The sequence below is a fragment of the Oxyura jamaicensis genome, chromosome 12, assembly GCF_011077185.1.
Source record: "Oxyura jamaicensis isolate SHBP4307 breed ruddy duck chromosome 12, BPBGC_Ojam_1.0, whole genome shotgun sequence".
NCBI lineage: Eukaryota > Metazoa > Chordata > Aves > Anseriformes > Anatidae > Oxyura > Oxyura jamaicensis.
In genome coordinates this window covers 16,449,955-16,464,614 of record NC_048904.1, presented here as the reverse complement: position 1 = coordinate 16,464,614, position 14,660 = coordinate 16,449,955, and the positions used below count along the sequence as shown (strand labels likewise).

General features: G+C 39.5%; 1 protein-coding gene across 3 annotated transcripts in view; it reads right to left on the bottom strand.

Annotated features, from left to right (window-relative positions):
- Positions 1–684: 684 nt before the first annotated feature.
- Positions 685–14,660, bottom strand: part of TAFA1 (TAFA chemokine like family member 1) — a 220,414-nt gene continuing 206,438 nt past the window's right edge. For all 3 annotated transcript variants that reach the window (XM_035337462.1, XM_035337463.1, XM_035337464.1), the window contains 2 exons: positions 8,824–8,948; positions 685–4,184 (listed from right to left, as the gene is read on the bottom strand). In XM_035337462.1, the coding sequence (XP_035193353.1) occupies positions 4,167–4,184; positions 8,824–8,948 (143 nt within the window). In that variant the 3' untranslated portion in view covers positions 685–4,166. The remainder of the gene's footprint in view (positions 4,185–8,823; positions 8,949–14,660) is intronic.

Genomic DNA, 14,660 nt, shown 5'->3' with positions numbered 1-14,660 from the left:
CTTCTGTCTACCTGAAATATTATTTGGGGAATGTATTTCTATTTCTCTCTGACAAAATAAAAATAATAAAAAATAAAATAAAAAAATAGTACAATACCAAGCAAAGAAGCATGACCCATTTCTTTGTCAGGCAAGCTCTAAAACCTGCTTGCTGGGATGTGACTGAGGTAGTGAAATAAGAGCAGCTCATATGAGGACACAATATTCATCCTGTCACTAAAAGAGAAACAAAGACTGCCACCTTCAGATGAAATGGATATGCTTTCCAAGCCAAGGTAGGTTTATCTCTTCCACGCCTCCTCTATCATTTATAATTATATTTGACCATACAGTGAATGGGAAAAGTACTACTTTCCTCTGACAAAGTGACCATGAGTAATGCAATACTGGTGGCGAGTGAGAAGAGTTTGGAACATAGCTAATCAGTTTAGAATCGGGAAATATACAAGCAATACACCACTGAAAATATCTGCACACTATGTTAATGGTTGATCAGTAGGTCTAATAGGAGTATCACTCATCATAAACAGCATCGGTCACCTTCAGTATTTTTTTCACAGGCCTCTCTGTGTAATACCAGGTTTTGGTGCACATCATCCTGTTCAAAATCGCAGGCCATAGCACTGGACTGTCTCCATTAAGCATTTCTCTTTACATATAGCATGAAACATATTAAAAGCAATATCAAATCATACCACACTGAGCTTTTTATTACTAGAGATTTTTGGACAGAAACATGTAATCTAGATTTTTTGAATCAATAGGCAGATGGTAGCTACTTTTTTTTTTTTTCCAGTATTTTTTCCAACTTGCACATTTTTGATTTACATAACTTGGTTTCACACATCTGAGGAAGAAACACTGATATAACTAAGTTTGTCTTTGAGGCATTTACAAATGTTTGATTTTTTTTTTTTTTTTTCCCATCATCCTTTTGTCTTGACTTCTGCCAGAAACAGGAACTTTCCCTTCTGTTGATGTAAATATTTTAACACTGTGCAGAGGACAGCATGACTAACACATTTCCATGAGAATAGGGGCCGCATTCATTCCACCACTGGAACACACTGGGTTTCCACTGGCCAAGGTGAAAAAGCAGCTATGACATCTTCCCTCTACACACTGTATGACTGTGCATATCACTGAAATACATGATCATTGTGACTCCAGGCTGGTTGAATATTTTTATTATTGTTTTCAATGTGGTTCACTGAAACAATGAAGGTTAGCTGCATCCAGCTCTTAATTTGACTTCACGTTTTATTAGTCATTATTTCTGCAAAGGCCTTAATTCCCCTCTAAAACATTTTAATTAAAACAGCAATTTCTCAGTGCCGCACTTCATGAGCAGATTTTGCAGCAACTTCAAAGAGACGCAGATGTTTACTGAATTTGGTGTGGTGATATTTGAGGCTGCCTACTGGCAAAGAAAGGATTCATAAACATCTTTAGGAAACTTTACTGTGGAAATGACAACATTTCCTTCTTATATTTTAGCAAGTCTAATATTTCCCAGTCTTAACAGGCATATTTCATAGAAACAGGCATAAGCATTGTTATCTGCTCACATTCTGAGCCATGTCAGACACGCTGCTCTGGGATAAATACCTCTCAATGGTGACATCTTGGAATTTGCCAAAGGGTACAAACTGCCATGGGCCAGTTTGTTGCATGGGGGTCATTATTTAGAGCATCACTGGACTGGGAATAAGGAAACTCAGGTTCAGTTTCTTCCCAGTTTTCCACAGACTGCTAATAAGATTTTGAATGGACATTTAGCTATATATGACTGAGATACAATTGTAAAGATATGGTAACACTTTCTAGGTTTTAATTGCCCCTTATTCTGGTAGCAAGGGATATCTCTTAGTGCAATGAAGTATTCCTAGCTCTAGGGGGTCCTTTCAAAGTGATGTTCTAGTAAAAATAAGAAATGCTAAGGATTTATTTGGGAAGAGTTTCTCCTTATTTGTGCCAGGTGGACTTGGAGTTGGTCCAAAAATCTCATTTTGGGAACACACCTGTTTGTGGGTAACGAGGCAGGCAGTGGTCCCTGCCAAATTGAGAGGATGGGACTAGGGGCACGCATCCATGGTAGACCATCTCTCAGGGTAAAGGTATCCTCTGTGGTTCAGGCAGATGTCTGTGGCCAGAAAGTACATGGCCTGACCAGCGGAGCTGCCAGTGGGGGCTGGTCTCCATACGGTAGGATCTGCAGCTGGTGGTGAGGCTCATTCTATTTAGTTTTTCTGTGCATAGAACAGAGAAAAAGATTTTTCCCTGCACTTTTTCACTCTTATATCTTTTTAAAAGGGAAATAATAGAACTACTTGGAAGAAGCATCATCATTTCTGCCGTGAGCATCAGGCAGGGACCAGCACGGAAATCCATGGAGGATGGTGTGACATGTCGTGTAGCTGCTTTAACACACAATGTAATTACAGTGACAAATTTCTGCCTCTTGAAACATCAGGGACTGAAGTGGTTGCCCTGAAGGAGAAAGTAAGTTAGTGGGGGTTTTTTGACCAATTCTAGGTTGGGAAGTGCAGCATTTCCTCTGCATTGGATTAAAAGTGATTAGCATGGCTGAAGGGGTCCTGTGAGAGACAGGTAAGCGGGCTGAAAGGAAATTGGACATATTAAAGAAATGAAGCTCGACTGGATAAAATGAGTGCTAGGCTTCTACATTCCTTTTTGATTTGGTAGCATTAAGTGTACTGAAGGGTGGGCTGTGCACACTTATGCATGAAAGAAAGACACTTTTCCACGTGAATAACCCACCTGAAACTAATTGAACTGCTCAGAAAAGTGCTTGGGAATGTGAACTAGGCTTGCACATTAGAGCTCTCAGATTTGATCTTCAACAGCACAAGGGCCAGGCTGCATGGTGAACAGCAATAGCTGAGCTAGGAATGTGAACTCAAAGTGTTCACGGTTAGTAGCTAAATGCCTCTGTGGATGCATCCTTGCTGAAGATCATCTCATCTCAGCCGAATTCACCTTAGTGAGAAACATTAAAATTAAACTGAAAGAAACCGTTATTGTGGGATAAAACCACACAGCCAGGCAAAGTGGGTGTGCCTGAGTACTTGAGCTGTCCACAGGGGCATTCCCTTAAGCTAAAAATGCTTGTTCACCAATTGCAAATTGACTCATAAAAAAAACCCCAAACCATATGTAGAAGCCCTCTTGCATCTCAGTCTAGAAAGAGCTTTGTCGTTGTTTCAGAGAATTAGTGAGCCAACAACGCAAAGCTTTGGAGTTGGTTACTGGAATTTTACTGCAGTCTCTATGAGCTATACAAAGTCTGAAGACATTGTACGTACAGTACATCTTTAATAAGAAGGGAGCTCACAGTCTACCAAACTCTGCCAAATAAACTTTTAATACATACTGTACTTCACTCAGTAGTTGTCCATTTCTTCTCCACAGAATATCTAACAGCTCTAAAAATATTTTCTTGGAAGAGGATAGAATTATCATTGTTATATATCAATCGAGTATCAAGTATGGTTATGAAGCAAAGCCAGCATGCTAGTATTGCACAAGGGGAAAAGCCTCCAGAACACAAAGATGAACAACAAAATGCCCTTGAAATTCTACCGAAGGGAATGGAAAGCTCTGGATGCTGCATCGATAGGATTCGTGTAGCTCTTAGGCGTCCTTGTACCGCAGCAGGTTTGCTTTGCCTCTTCACTGCCACATTTCTCTCTGAAACAGGTAGGGATCTTCCAGACCATTACAATAAAGAAAAAAAATTACAGCAGCTGCAGCAAAGTGTGGTACTATTCAATTTCTTGAAGAGTGAGGCTTTTATTTCAAAATATCATATATTAATATATATATATTTCTATATATATACTTTAAGTGGTATAAAGTAAATTGTAGATCCAAACTTATAATGTTGTTTGTACTTCGTAATCTCAGAAACTTTACCAAAGGAACCATTTTCTTCATTTTTCTTTTCAGCTGTCAAAAATCAGGGGCATTATTTCCACAGAATACTCTCTTTCACACAGTAAAGCCACTGTTGTTGTCTGGTAAACAGTCAGAGTGCAAATAAGAAATCCATTTGGCTTGTAAATGCTGAGATGGTTTTCAACATTTGATATTTTGTCCTCATAAATCAGCTGGGCTTTCACTGTCTCCGTGCAGACGTCGCTCTGTTAGGTCCTCGGGTGGATCTGCAGTAAGAAAGCGTGAGAGTCAGTCATTTTAAATGTGCCAGGGGAGGAAAGAAAAAAAAGACCTAGGCTTTGTGGAATGTTGCCCTGCTCATTGTATAGCTGAGACCAAATCTTAATTTTATATTTTGTGTCTCTTTGCTCCTGAGGCTGCAGTGATTTAAGGGTGTACAGAAGCAGACCCCAAAGGAGCCCCTGCCCGTGCCTCAGATGCTGGATTTGTGGTGGTGCAGGAGATGTTGGCACAGCTGTGGGCATGAGGCCAAAAACCTTCCATCGTCCCCTTCCTGGGGTGATGCTGGTAGCTCCTGCTAGCCCAGGCCATGTGGCTGGGTCCCACTTTCAGGTTCTTTTGCCCCCCCCTCTCCCCACCCACTCACTGAAAGAGGGGCAAGGTAATGACCAAGGGAACAGACTGGGAAGTCTGACCGACTCCATCTCCTCACCTCAGGTGAATTAAGATGGCCTGCATAGCACAACAGAGAGCGGAACCATCTCTTTTCATGACAAACACAACAATTGATCTAAGTGAGTGCACTAATGGCTTGAAGAGGAAACACCTCCGCCCAGAGGTTTTTAAGAACAACCTACTAGAACCAAAAATAGCTCTCCTGAGGAGAGGCTTCCATTGCTTTCCTGAACTGATACACACAGATGAATGGTGGAAGGGGTCCAACACTTTGCTAGGTGATTAGGTCAGCAAAGAAACTCATACTGACTTGAATATGAGCAGGCTTAGGCACAATTAGGGCTACAAATTATTAGCTAAGCACTAGGTGATATGAAGAAATGCTACAGTAAGTCTCATAGCAAGAGATATTTACTATTTTGTGTTCCACTGCTTTGAACTGACCTCTTAATTATAGAGACTGTTACTGCAAAAATAGAAGGGTTTCTTCTTTTTTTCTTTTCAGAAAAACTTAGTCTGAAAAATCATTTGGCATATTAACTTAGTAGGAAAGCTTAAAGAAACAATAACCAATAACTGTGGTTTCATTTCCCAGTTCCATTCATCCCCCATTCCCTCTTTCTGCTCTTGTGGTTTGCTGCTGACAAGTGTCCCTGCTGGGTTTCCTCTCTCAGGGATGAGCACGCCCCTGTCTGGCCTGTGTCCTGCCACAAAGATGTGGCGGTCGGTGAAGGGAGCAGTGCGGGGCCGCAGTGCCAAGGGGCCACCGGCACTTAGGTGCCCTTTGCTGCAGCATGAGATGAGTGTGGCTGCTATGAAATGCGCTGTTCTGATCCTTCTGGTGCACCGTAAGAATGACCTGCATTTCTTCAGTGACAAAATGTATTCTGTAAACCAGGGGGTGGGTAGGCTGCAAAGGAGGGTGCAGGTCAATAAGCTGCTCTGAGCTGAGCTGCTGTGCCAGTCCTCCAATGCTGAAGGCTTTAATTTCCATCCTCCACGGTATCAGCAGAAAAACAGCTTGTTGAAGCATTTGGAGGGCTCATATATGGATGCCAGGTGTTATTAGTGTGGATTACAGAAAAAGCACGTTTTGCCATGCGCGCAGGCTGGGCAGCACGCCCTGGGAGGAGCACTGCGCTCCTCAAGGGCCCTGCAAGGTGGTGCACAGAACGCTGTGCATCAGCACCAGTCGCATGTCAAGAGCTTGTGGAGGAGTCCCTTGCTCAGACAGGAAGCCACAAAACATGGGATGTGTGAAGATTCATGCTTTTGTGTTTTTCAACAAGTCTGTTTCTCAAGGTGCTTAGGTGTGCTTGTGGGCACCACATCCCAAAATCCAGAATGAGACTGTGTGTTCTCTTTCCCCCTGGTGCCAGCTGCTCTCCTGAAATGTCATGTCATCTCCAACCAAGTGCTCTTACTGCTCTGAAAAAAACCTCCAGACTTTCATAGAAATCTTTGAAATTTACAATCTTAAAAAAAAAAAAAAAAAAAAGAGTAAATAGGGATTCAAAAAGGCTTGAAACTGGTCCAAAAATAGAATTAAAAAATGATTCTGTTCCAGTGTTTGTCACCTTCTCTGACTATCAATAGAAAAACAGATCAATTTACGGGGGCTGGGAGCTTTATATCTTTGGCTTTAACAACTTAATTAGTGAGCTATATTGAAGGACTAAGCCGAGGAATAAATGCATGAAAAGGAAGGGATGAAGGCTATTCTGGCAAAGTCTTCACTGGATCTGCTCACCACATCCTGACACTACTCACTCCAAAGTAATATTAATTCTGACACTAATTACTCCTCAGAACCAGCCACATAGTAATACACTGCAAAATTGCACACACTGTGTACATACATACCTATACACATACATGTACACACATATTTATGTGATATACATGACATACTGTGGGCCTTGAAGATAATAGGTATTTTAATACTGTGAGTCATGAATATGAATATTTTCCTTGCCAGGACAGCAGCTGCCCAACATAAATATATTTTGTGTAAGGAAAAGCCTTCATTAAAATAGTTTACAGCCTGTGGTAACTTGCTCTAGCTTTTTTTGGCTAATCACCACAGATATATCTAGGATGATGACTGATTTGTGTTGCTTCTTCTGCTTTCTTAACTTCCTTAACTACATAAATTAGACATACATTGCTCAATCTTGCAGCCTGGATTGGGATCAGTACAGATTATAGTGTAATCTCTTTCTCTGATGCCATCTGAAATGATAAAACAAAGAAAAAACATGCCTGGTTCAGGATCTGATTGCTTCTATTATTTTATATTTATGTTGCCCAACTTGACGCAGCAGTACGGACTCAAGCAAAGTTTCAGGGATTATGAAGTAGGATTTTTTTTGCTCTGAAAATGCAAGAGACAGTTGCGCAGCTCATCATGTCATGTTGCCTTTGTCAGTTGGGCTCTGTAATGATATTTTAAAGCAACAAAGCAAAATTCTACTGGAAGCAGCACCATAAGGTATTCCCCTCACAAGCTAATTAAAATAACTCCTGTGGGTAAATGACAGAAATATTTTTTCTGTTATGAGCACTCACTCTGTAAGTATTTAATTTAAATGAAATACAATAATGCATACTGAATAGATGGGACCATACATCTGCATATTAATGAAGCTGCTAAATTTCTAGCAATCACCTCTATCTCCTAGAAATAGTTTATATGATGATGACTGGGAGAGTTAAGGGTAGGACAAGTTCACAGAAAAACAGCAAATGCAATTCCTAAATTATATAACTTGCAGACAGGCTGCAAAGCTACCACAGCATTGTAATTTAAATAGAAAGCATAACATACTTTATGTTTTTTATTACTTCTTTAATATGCCTTTCTTCCATTTTAAATCCCTAATTTGGAGAGAAAACTGTTGCCTCACTGAAAAGGTCATATAGAAATTTGTGAGTTTTCTTGTATTTTTGATTGCATTGCAAGGCACACACAGGAGGGGCACAATTTTAAGTGGTGGTGAAATTAGCTGTGCCAGTAGAAGGTGAAGTTGCAATACAAATCATTCATCATGGGATAAATCATATGGAGGGAAAGAAAAGAATTGAGAAACCATGGGGATCAGCTGGGGTAAGACCTCCTTCAACAAAAGGCCTGGAAAATGTTAAAAATAACTACAGTTGGGACTGCAGAAAAAAAAAAAAAAAAAGAGAAAAGGAAAATTGTGACACGAAATTCCCAATGAATTAGTAGCCAAGTATGAGTATGTAGAACTTTTTAATAAACAGGAAAAAAAATCTTGAATATTCTGCTTTTTCAGTTCTACAGGTTTCAGAAGGTATTTTTCATTTTACTGAAAACCAAGATGTTTTCATTCATGAAAAATATGTTTTGAGTTGACAGCTGTATAAAAAGTTAAACTATGTGGCATGAAAACAACCTAAAATTGTAGAATACGAGTATAGATGGCCATTTTATGAAAATGATTATGAAATATTTGACCAATGCAAACAATAAAATAAAATATATTTTTGAAAAGATATCCCCCTGCCTCCCCCCTGAAGATAATTTCATAGTGGAAGAAGCTTAGCCACCTCACGTTCTACTTTTTCTCTTTGCAACCTTATTGCAGCATTTTCCTGGCAATGCATGGTGAAAGTCACTGTCACCTGTTGGTTTGAATAACCTGAATCTTTAGCATCTCGAGGATATGTTAACAAAGCACGTTGTGAGCAAGTCCACCTTCATGGCAAAAAGTGGAATTTATGCTGCAGGAGTCAGTGAGCCTAATGAGTGCCAATTGCTGACAGACACACAGGGCTAGTCTGAAGTAAGACCTGAAATGCAGACATTGAGCTGAGTCCTCTGCACCATTTTGTGCTACAAAGTGCCTGCACAGCTGCTAATGCCCTGGGACAGCCAAGGAATGCATACAGATCCAGTAGATCCCTTAGATCTTATTTTCTTCCCTTTAGCCACCAGAAAGGGACTCAGTATATAGATAAGGTCTATAAGAATGTGACCTGGAGATTCAGTAGCCCTAAGCTGCTGGTTGCTGACCCTGGACGCAGCTGAGCAGCCTGAATCCTTGAGAGTTTTCAGCAGACCAGAAGCATCGGCTGGCTGGGGAGGTGGGCAGCGATCTTTGAGACATTTACAGCAGACATGATGCTGGAAAGATGTAGGTGTAAGCGATCACTATCGACTCCTGTTCCTATTAAAGCCTCATGGGTGTGGACAGAAAGACAACTTACTCTGGTGGTCTTGATTTTATTGCCAGTCGCACACATCCATCCAGAATTGTCAGGCAACGTCTTACATTCCTCTCCTTCTAGGCAGGGCTCCATCTCACACCACCATTTCCCAATCACTATTGAAGCTAAAAGAGAAAAGACAACGATTAAAACAATGTTATAATGAAAATAATAATTAAATTATATCTCAAGGGGACAACGCTCTATTTAGGATTGTTGTCTAAACCCTTCATTTAAAACTTAGTTGCAAGGAATTCACATTTAATTACTTGTTTTGCATCAAATTTTGTCCAAGACAGTGCACTGCTTGACATAGCTTCCTTATACACAAGGTCTAATCTGTGAGTGACCAGTCTGATTTTTTTTGGATACATCAGAACAAGATAAGTTGAATATATTTCCCCCCAAATATTCTACAGGTCTTCAGGACTTGTAGCTCAGGGAACTCTGGAATCAATGTCTGCTTTCCTTTGAATATCTACAGGTGGCTTCTTCTTCTACAAACCTGTGCATAACTGTTTGAACCCATGTAGACTTTTAGCTTCTGCAATATCCCATAGCAGGGAGCACTACAACTAAAAAGAGAAGGTAAGCTATTACTCAGCTGCAGGAGAAATTCAGTTTGTTGAAATATGATTATGAATTTTATAGAAACCATATTATCTTTAGCAGTTGATTTCAATTTCCAAATGCTTAACATTCTAAATAATGACAGTGTTTGGATCTTGTCTGAATTTAATCAGCATGTATGTTTACAACCTTGAGTGTATCTTAATTAAATTTTATTTTCTTTTTTCTTGGAAATTGGTGTCTGTCCATAAACCTGACTGTATCTTAATGGCACTATTTTCTGGGGATTTTGATAAACTTTAGCTGACCTTGCAAATTGCAAATATTTGGGGATTGAGTGTCTCTGTTTGTCGCTTGTTTTCCCTGGCAAGAATTAATTTCATGGTTGCACTTGTGACACTTAACTGTCAAAGCTCCTCCCACGCTCATTCAAATAGAAAGGCTTAACTCTTCTGCACTTCTCACAGCTGCGTCAAGCCTATAAAGTACCTTTGAAGCAACAGACTACCTAGCATCACACCACCCAGCCCTGGAAAATGCCCCCTTGTGCATGCATTGATTTAAGGACATTTCAGAGTTTATAATTAAATTCTTGATTTATTTTTTTATCTAGCAGCAATCCGATTATGCTTACAAAGTCCTAAGGAAACACAGAGACTTAAATACACATGCTTGTTCCCAAAGAAAGCTAAATACCATTTCCTTTAGGTAAGAACGTAACAGAGTGAAATAATTTGTATTGATTAAATAAACACCAAATCATGTCACACACTCAGAAAGTAAGATTTTTTTTACATAAAGTTGGTAGTAAACCTAGGGAAATAAAAATGAGTAATATAGAGTGGGAAGTCCTGTGAAGAAGGTCATGTGTACTGTCACTAAACTTTAGTTTTATTTCTTTTACAGTGTGATAAAATTTTCCTTTGAAAACGTGAGATCGCTGCTCCCCATATAAGCTGGAAAAAACAGCTTCTGCCACTTGCTGAACAAGTCGACCTGAGCAACGTGTGGTCAGTACATTCAGTGGGCCATGCTGGAGGGCATCCAGCCCTGTTAGGACAAACACACCAGAAAGAGAAGCAACATTGGCAGGCCAGTTATCTCTTTAGAGCTAATTAGCTCTAATAAAAGGTCACTCCAATTTTGGAGTCCAAGTTAATATATCTAAAACAGGCCTTCACTTGGTATGTGATTATACCAGCAGACCCACTGGATATCTGTCCCAACAGGATGGGACAGCTGTTGGATTTACTTGAAACACAGGCAGTAAATATTTTGGTTTTGCAAGCTCATTTGTTCTGAATGACGAAGGCAGTAAGTTGGAGCAAATGAGTTAAACCCTCTGCTTTTTCTCTCCTATTTCTTCTCACAGCTTGTGCCTCATTTTTATCATGTAATATATTATTTCTCCATATGTAGAACACAAAAACCCCTTTACACCTGCACTTGCAAGGCAGTGTAATGATGCTATTCACACATCATTTTCAGAAGGTTATCATTAATGCTGCTAACAGTGAAGAAGAGATCTCTCTCTTTGCTATGCTTGAAAAGGCACATGAGGCTGAATCTGCACTCTAATAATAGATTGTGCAGTGGGCAAACTGAAAACCATATCCTGCTAAATACAGGCCCTCACAGCAAGCATCAGAGCAGAGCATCCTCAGGGTACTTTAGGAGAATCTGATGTTATGGAATCAAAAGCAACGATCATATTTATTTATTAGTAGCAGTGCCATAGCATTAACTAACTGTGGAGAAGTGCCCTAAAATGCTAGGTGCTAAAGTCCACAAAACTAAATTCCCTGGCACAGGGAATTTGCATTGTATTCAGAGATGGGAGGAGAACACATTGACAGGCAGCATGGGGAAACGGTGCTGCTCATTGCGATCACAATGATCTAACTCCTCATTGATGTTGTTCCTAAATACAGCCCAAGCATCTGGTATTGACCCCAAAGAAAAATCAAACACAAAATGAGTGCTGAACCCTGATGTCAACTCTTTCATCTACCAGCGTGCAGCTTTTAGTGGACATACCCATTTGTGATCACAGTGCAGGTACAATCACAAGGAAGCCCTCCCAAGGGTCCACCAGTGAGCACCCTCATCCATTCCCTAAGCAGTACAGCTGGGCTGGAGAAAAGGCTCCTTTTGTAAAGGGAAAACTGAGGTCATTTGCAGATGAAAAGCACCAATTTGTTTCTAATAAGTAAGTGGGCAAAGTCCTTTGTAAGTCTGAAGCACTACAAAGCTTACTGTGGTCTTGTCCTCAGCACCACGCTGTGGCAAGGGCATCTAGAGCCAGATGAAAATTATTTCCTTTGAGTCTTGTGTTTATAGGTTTTCACTTCTATTAAGAGCCTTTTAATCTTTAGGACCAGCTATCTTTCCTGGGCACCGCAGCTCCTTTGAGGTCTGCTCGATTTCAAAGTTTTACACCTCCAGCTCTGTTCAAAGAGGCAGGCAAAAGCTTTAAAATGAATCACAGTTTGCTGTGTTTGAGTTTAGCTACACCTGTATGGGGAGGGGGAGAAAAAAAAATCCTCTCCAGGGAATACAATGCAGTTTCGCTCTGTTTAGGCGATGTCGCTCTGAGATGTGCCGATGTGTGGAGAGAGATTTGTTAAAATTAAGGTGCTTTCCCTTGGGACGGTTTGTATTCGAGATCTCCAGGATCATGAAGAACCTGAGCTTCTCAGTGACCCAAGGTGCTAATTGTGGCCTAGAATTACAGACTCCTGTTAGTCACCAGGCATTGCAGGCTGTGAGTGCTCACATCATTCTGAATTAGATGCTTGTAACGTTTTGGAGAGGTTTTCATTGTGTTCTTTCTCACTGTCTGGGGAATACGTGAAGTGCAGAGTTTTTTCATGCAAGGCTGATTTGACTGAGACAGATACCCTCAGCCATGGGGAGAGAAAAAGGATATGATATAAAAGAGGCTTGACTGCTCCTGCTTCGTTTGTGTTATTATTCCCCAGCTCCTGCTAGTGTAAATAAGGGATTGCTTATATCTGAGCTCTTTTCAAGAAAATGCATCTTTTATGAGAATATTAAACTTTAAGCACATAACTAATGGAGCTGGAGAGAAAGAAAACTTTCTTTTTTTCTTTTCTTCTTTCTTTTTCTTTTTTTTTTTCAGTTAAATTCACAATGGATTTTTATCACCTTTATTAGAGAAGCTGTAGGAAAATTTTGATAAAAATATTTAACTTTTGATGTGTTTAGCTTGTATGAATTGTAGACAAACAAACAAACAAACATACATAAAACCCCAAACAGTTGAAATGGCATTTTTCTCTTCATGTATATCATCAGAGAAATAAAACAACAGATAAGAGATCTGGTAATCAGATTCCTTATAGGGAAAGAGCAACAGAAAGCTTATGTTTGCTAGTGTTTACACAATTCTATCATATTTTAAAATGAATTTGTTCCCAAACAATGCCCAAAGACCCAGACGGCTACAGGGAACTTCCTGCTTAGATTGAATTCAGTGGGCTTCAGCCTGCAAAGTTCATGAAATTCTTTGTGGGTTGCATAAGGGCAGTGACCGCTTCTTGACTTATTCTTGTGCATCCTCTGGAGAACAAAGCTTGGGTGCATGAAGAGGGCTGACTGGGGATATTTTCCCCTCGAATTTCATAGATGAATTATTCTATTACAGCATCACAATAAAAATGCACTTGAACGCCCTCAAACACCTAAATTTGATCTGAGACTAAACTAACAAGGAAATACAAACCATTCAATCACCTTCCCCTTGAATCAAAAGACATTTGGAAAAAAAAAACAAAACAACAACACACACACAAAAAAGCAACCCAATACAACAACAACAACAAAACCAAAAACAATTCATTTGATTAAAACGTCCTTGCTTGTTTAAACTCCCAAACTTGCTGAGTTTTACATTTCTCAGTCTTCAAGTTCTTGCATTAAACTGCAGTTATTCTGTCCTTCAGAGCAGCAGCTGACTGCTCTCTCACAGGTGATTAACAGGGCAGAAGGAGGTCTGGGAGAAAATGTGCACACAGCTCAGAAACTTGCAGGCACTTGCCTCAGATGTTTGCTGTTCAAGTGAGTATAAAAAATGCAAAGATCTTTTTGACAGATGCAATTCTCCTTTAACTTTTCTATGTTTGTATTTAGGAAATTGCTTCAACAATATGACAAACGTATATGACAATGAGTATAAAGACATTATATTTAACAATACAACAGTATGACAATACAGAGTAATATATAAATTTAATTCATGTTTATGGAACATCCTGAAATATGAAACAGAGCAAAGTTTCATCATGCATTTTTCAACAGCTCAGAGGGAACACGCTATGTATGAAAATGCTCCAAGATTACTTCTGCATTTGCTATCACAAAGCCACAGCAGCTATCTCTTTTTTCCTGTGATAAAGTATACACATTTTGTTTATTTAGAAATAGAATACAAAGGGGTAGAGATATTAGGCTGTGCTTCCTCCTGATCATAGGTATTGCGTTACTCCAAGGAATAAGAAACAGAGATCGTTTGCAGAACCAGTACGACACTCATTCAGGATGGGAAGGTTTTTACTGTAAGTGTAAAGCATTCCATTTTAATCTAGTTTCCACCAGAGAAGATTGATATAAATAAAATTTAAATAGAGAACATATTTCACAAATGCCAGCAGTGAAAAAGACTTTGTCAGTCTAATGAAAAGATATCAATTTTCTCCAATTTATTCAATAAATTGTAAGTCATTTTCTAAATGGATTAGATTAAAGGAAAGTTCAAACTCCCCGTGAGAGACTCTTGCACTGATGGAGACTTGTGGCAATAGAAATAGCGCAGAGGTAGGTAAAACCCTTCAGGCTTTTTTTTTTTTTTTTTTTTTTTTTTTTTCCCAACTGATATAAGCTAGAATAGGAGTATCTGTATCTGTAGCCCTGTGCTCACCTACTCCTTAGAAAACAAAATCTCAGAGAATTAAATGAGACGTGTAGTTTCTTATATCTTATTGGGGTGCCATGGGGTGCAGAATGAGCTACAGGGGAGGGAAAAAACTTTCCAGGATGATGAGAAAACTGGAGTGAAACAACGTGTCTTCTGTGTATTTCATAAACAAACTAAGATACCATTTACTCTGTGATTTGTAAAGCAGTAGCCTGATAAGTTAAAGAATAAAAATCCAAACCAAGATTTCAGGTTGAATAACACAGTCTAGGAGAAATACAGGACGTTTCCCACTGGGAATCCATCAAACTATCTGCTTTAATTCAATCTT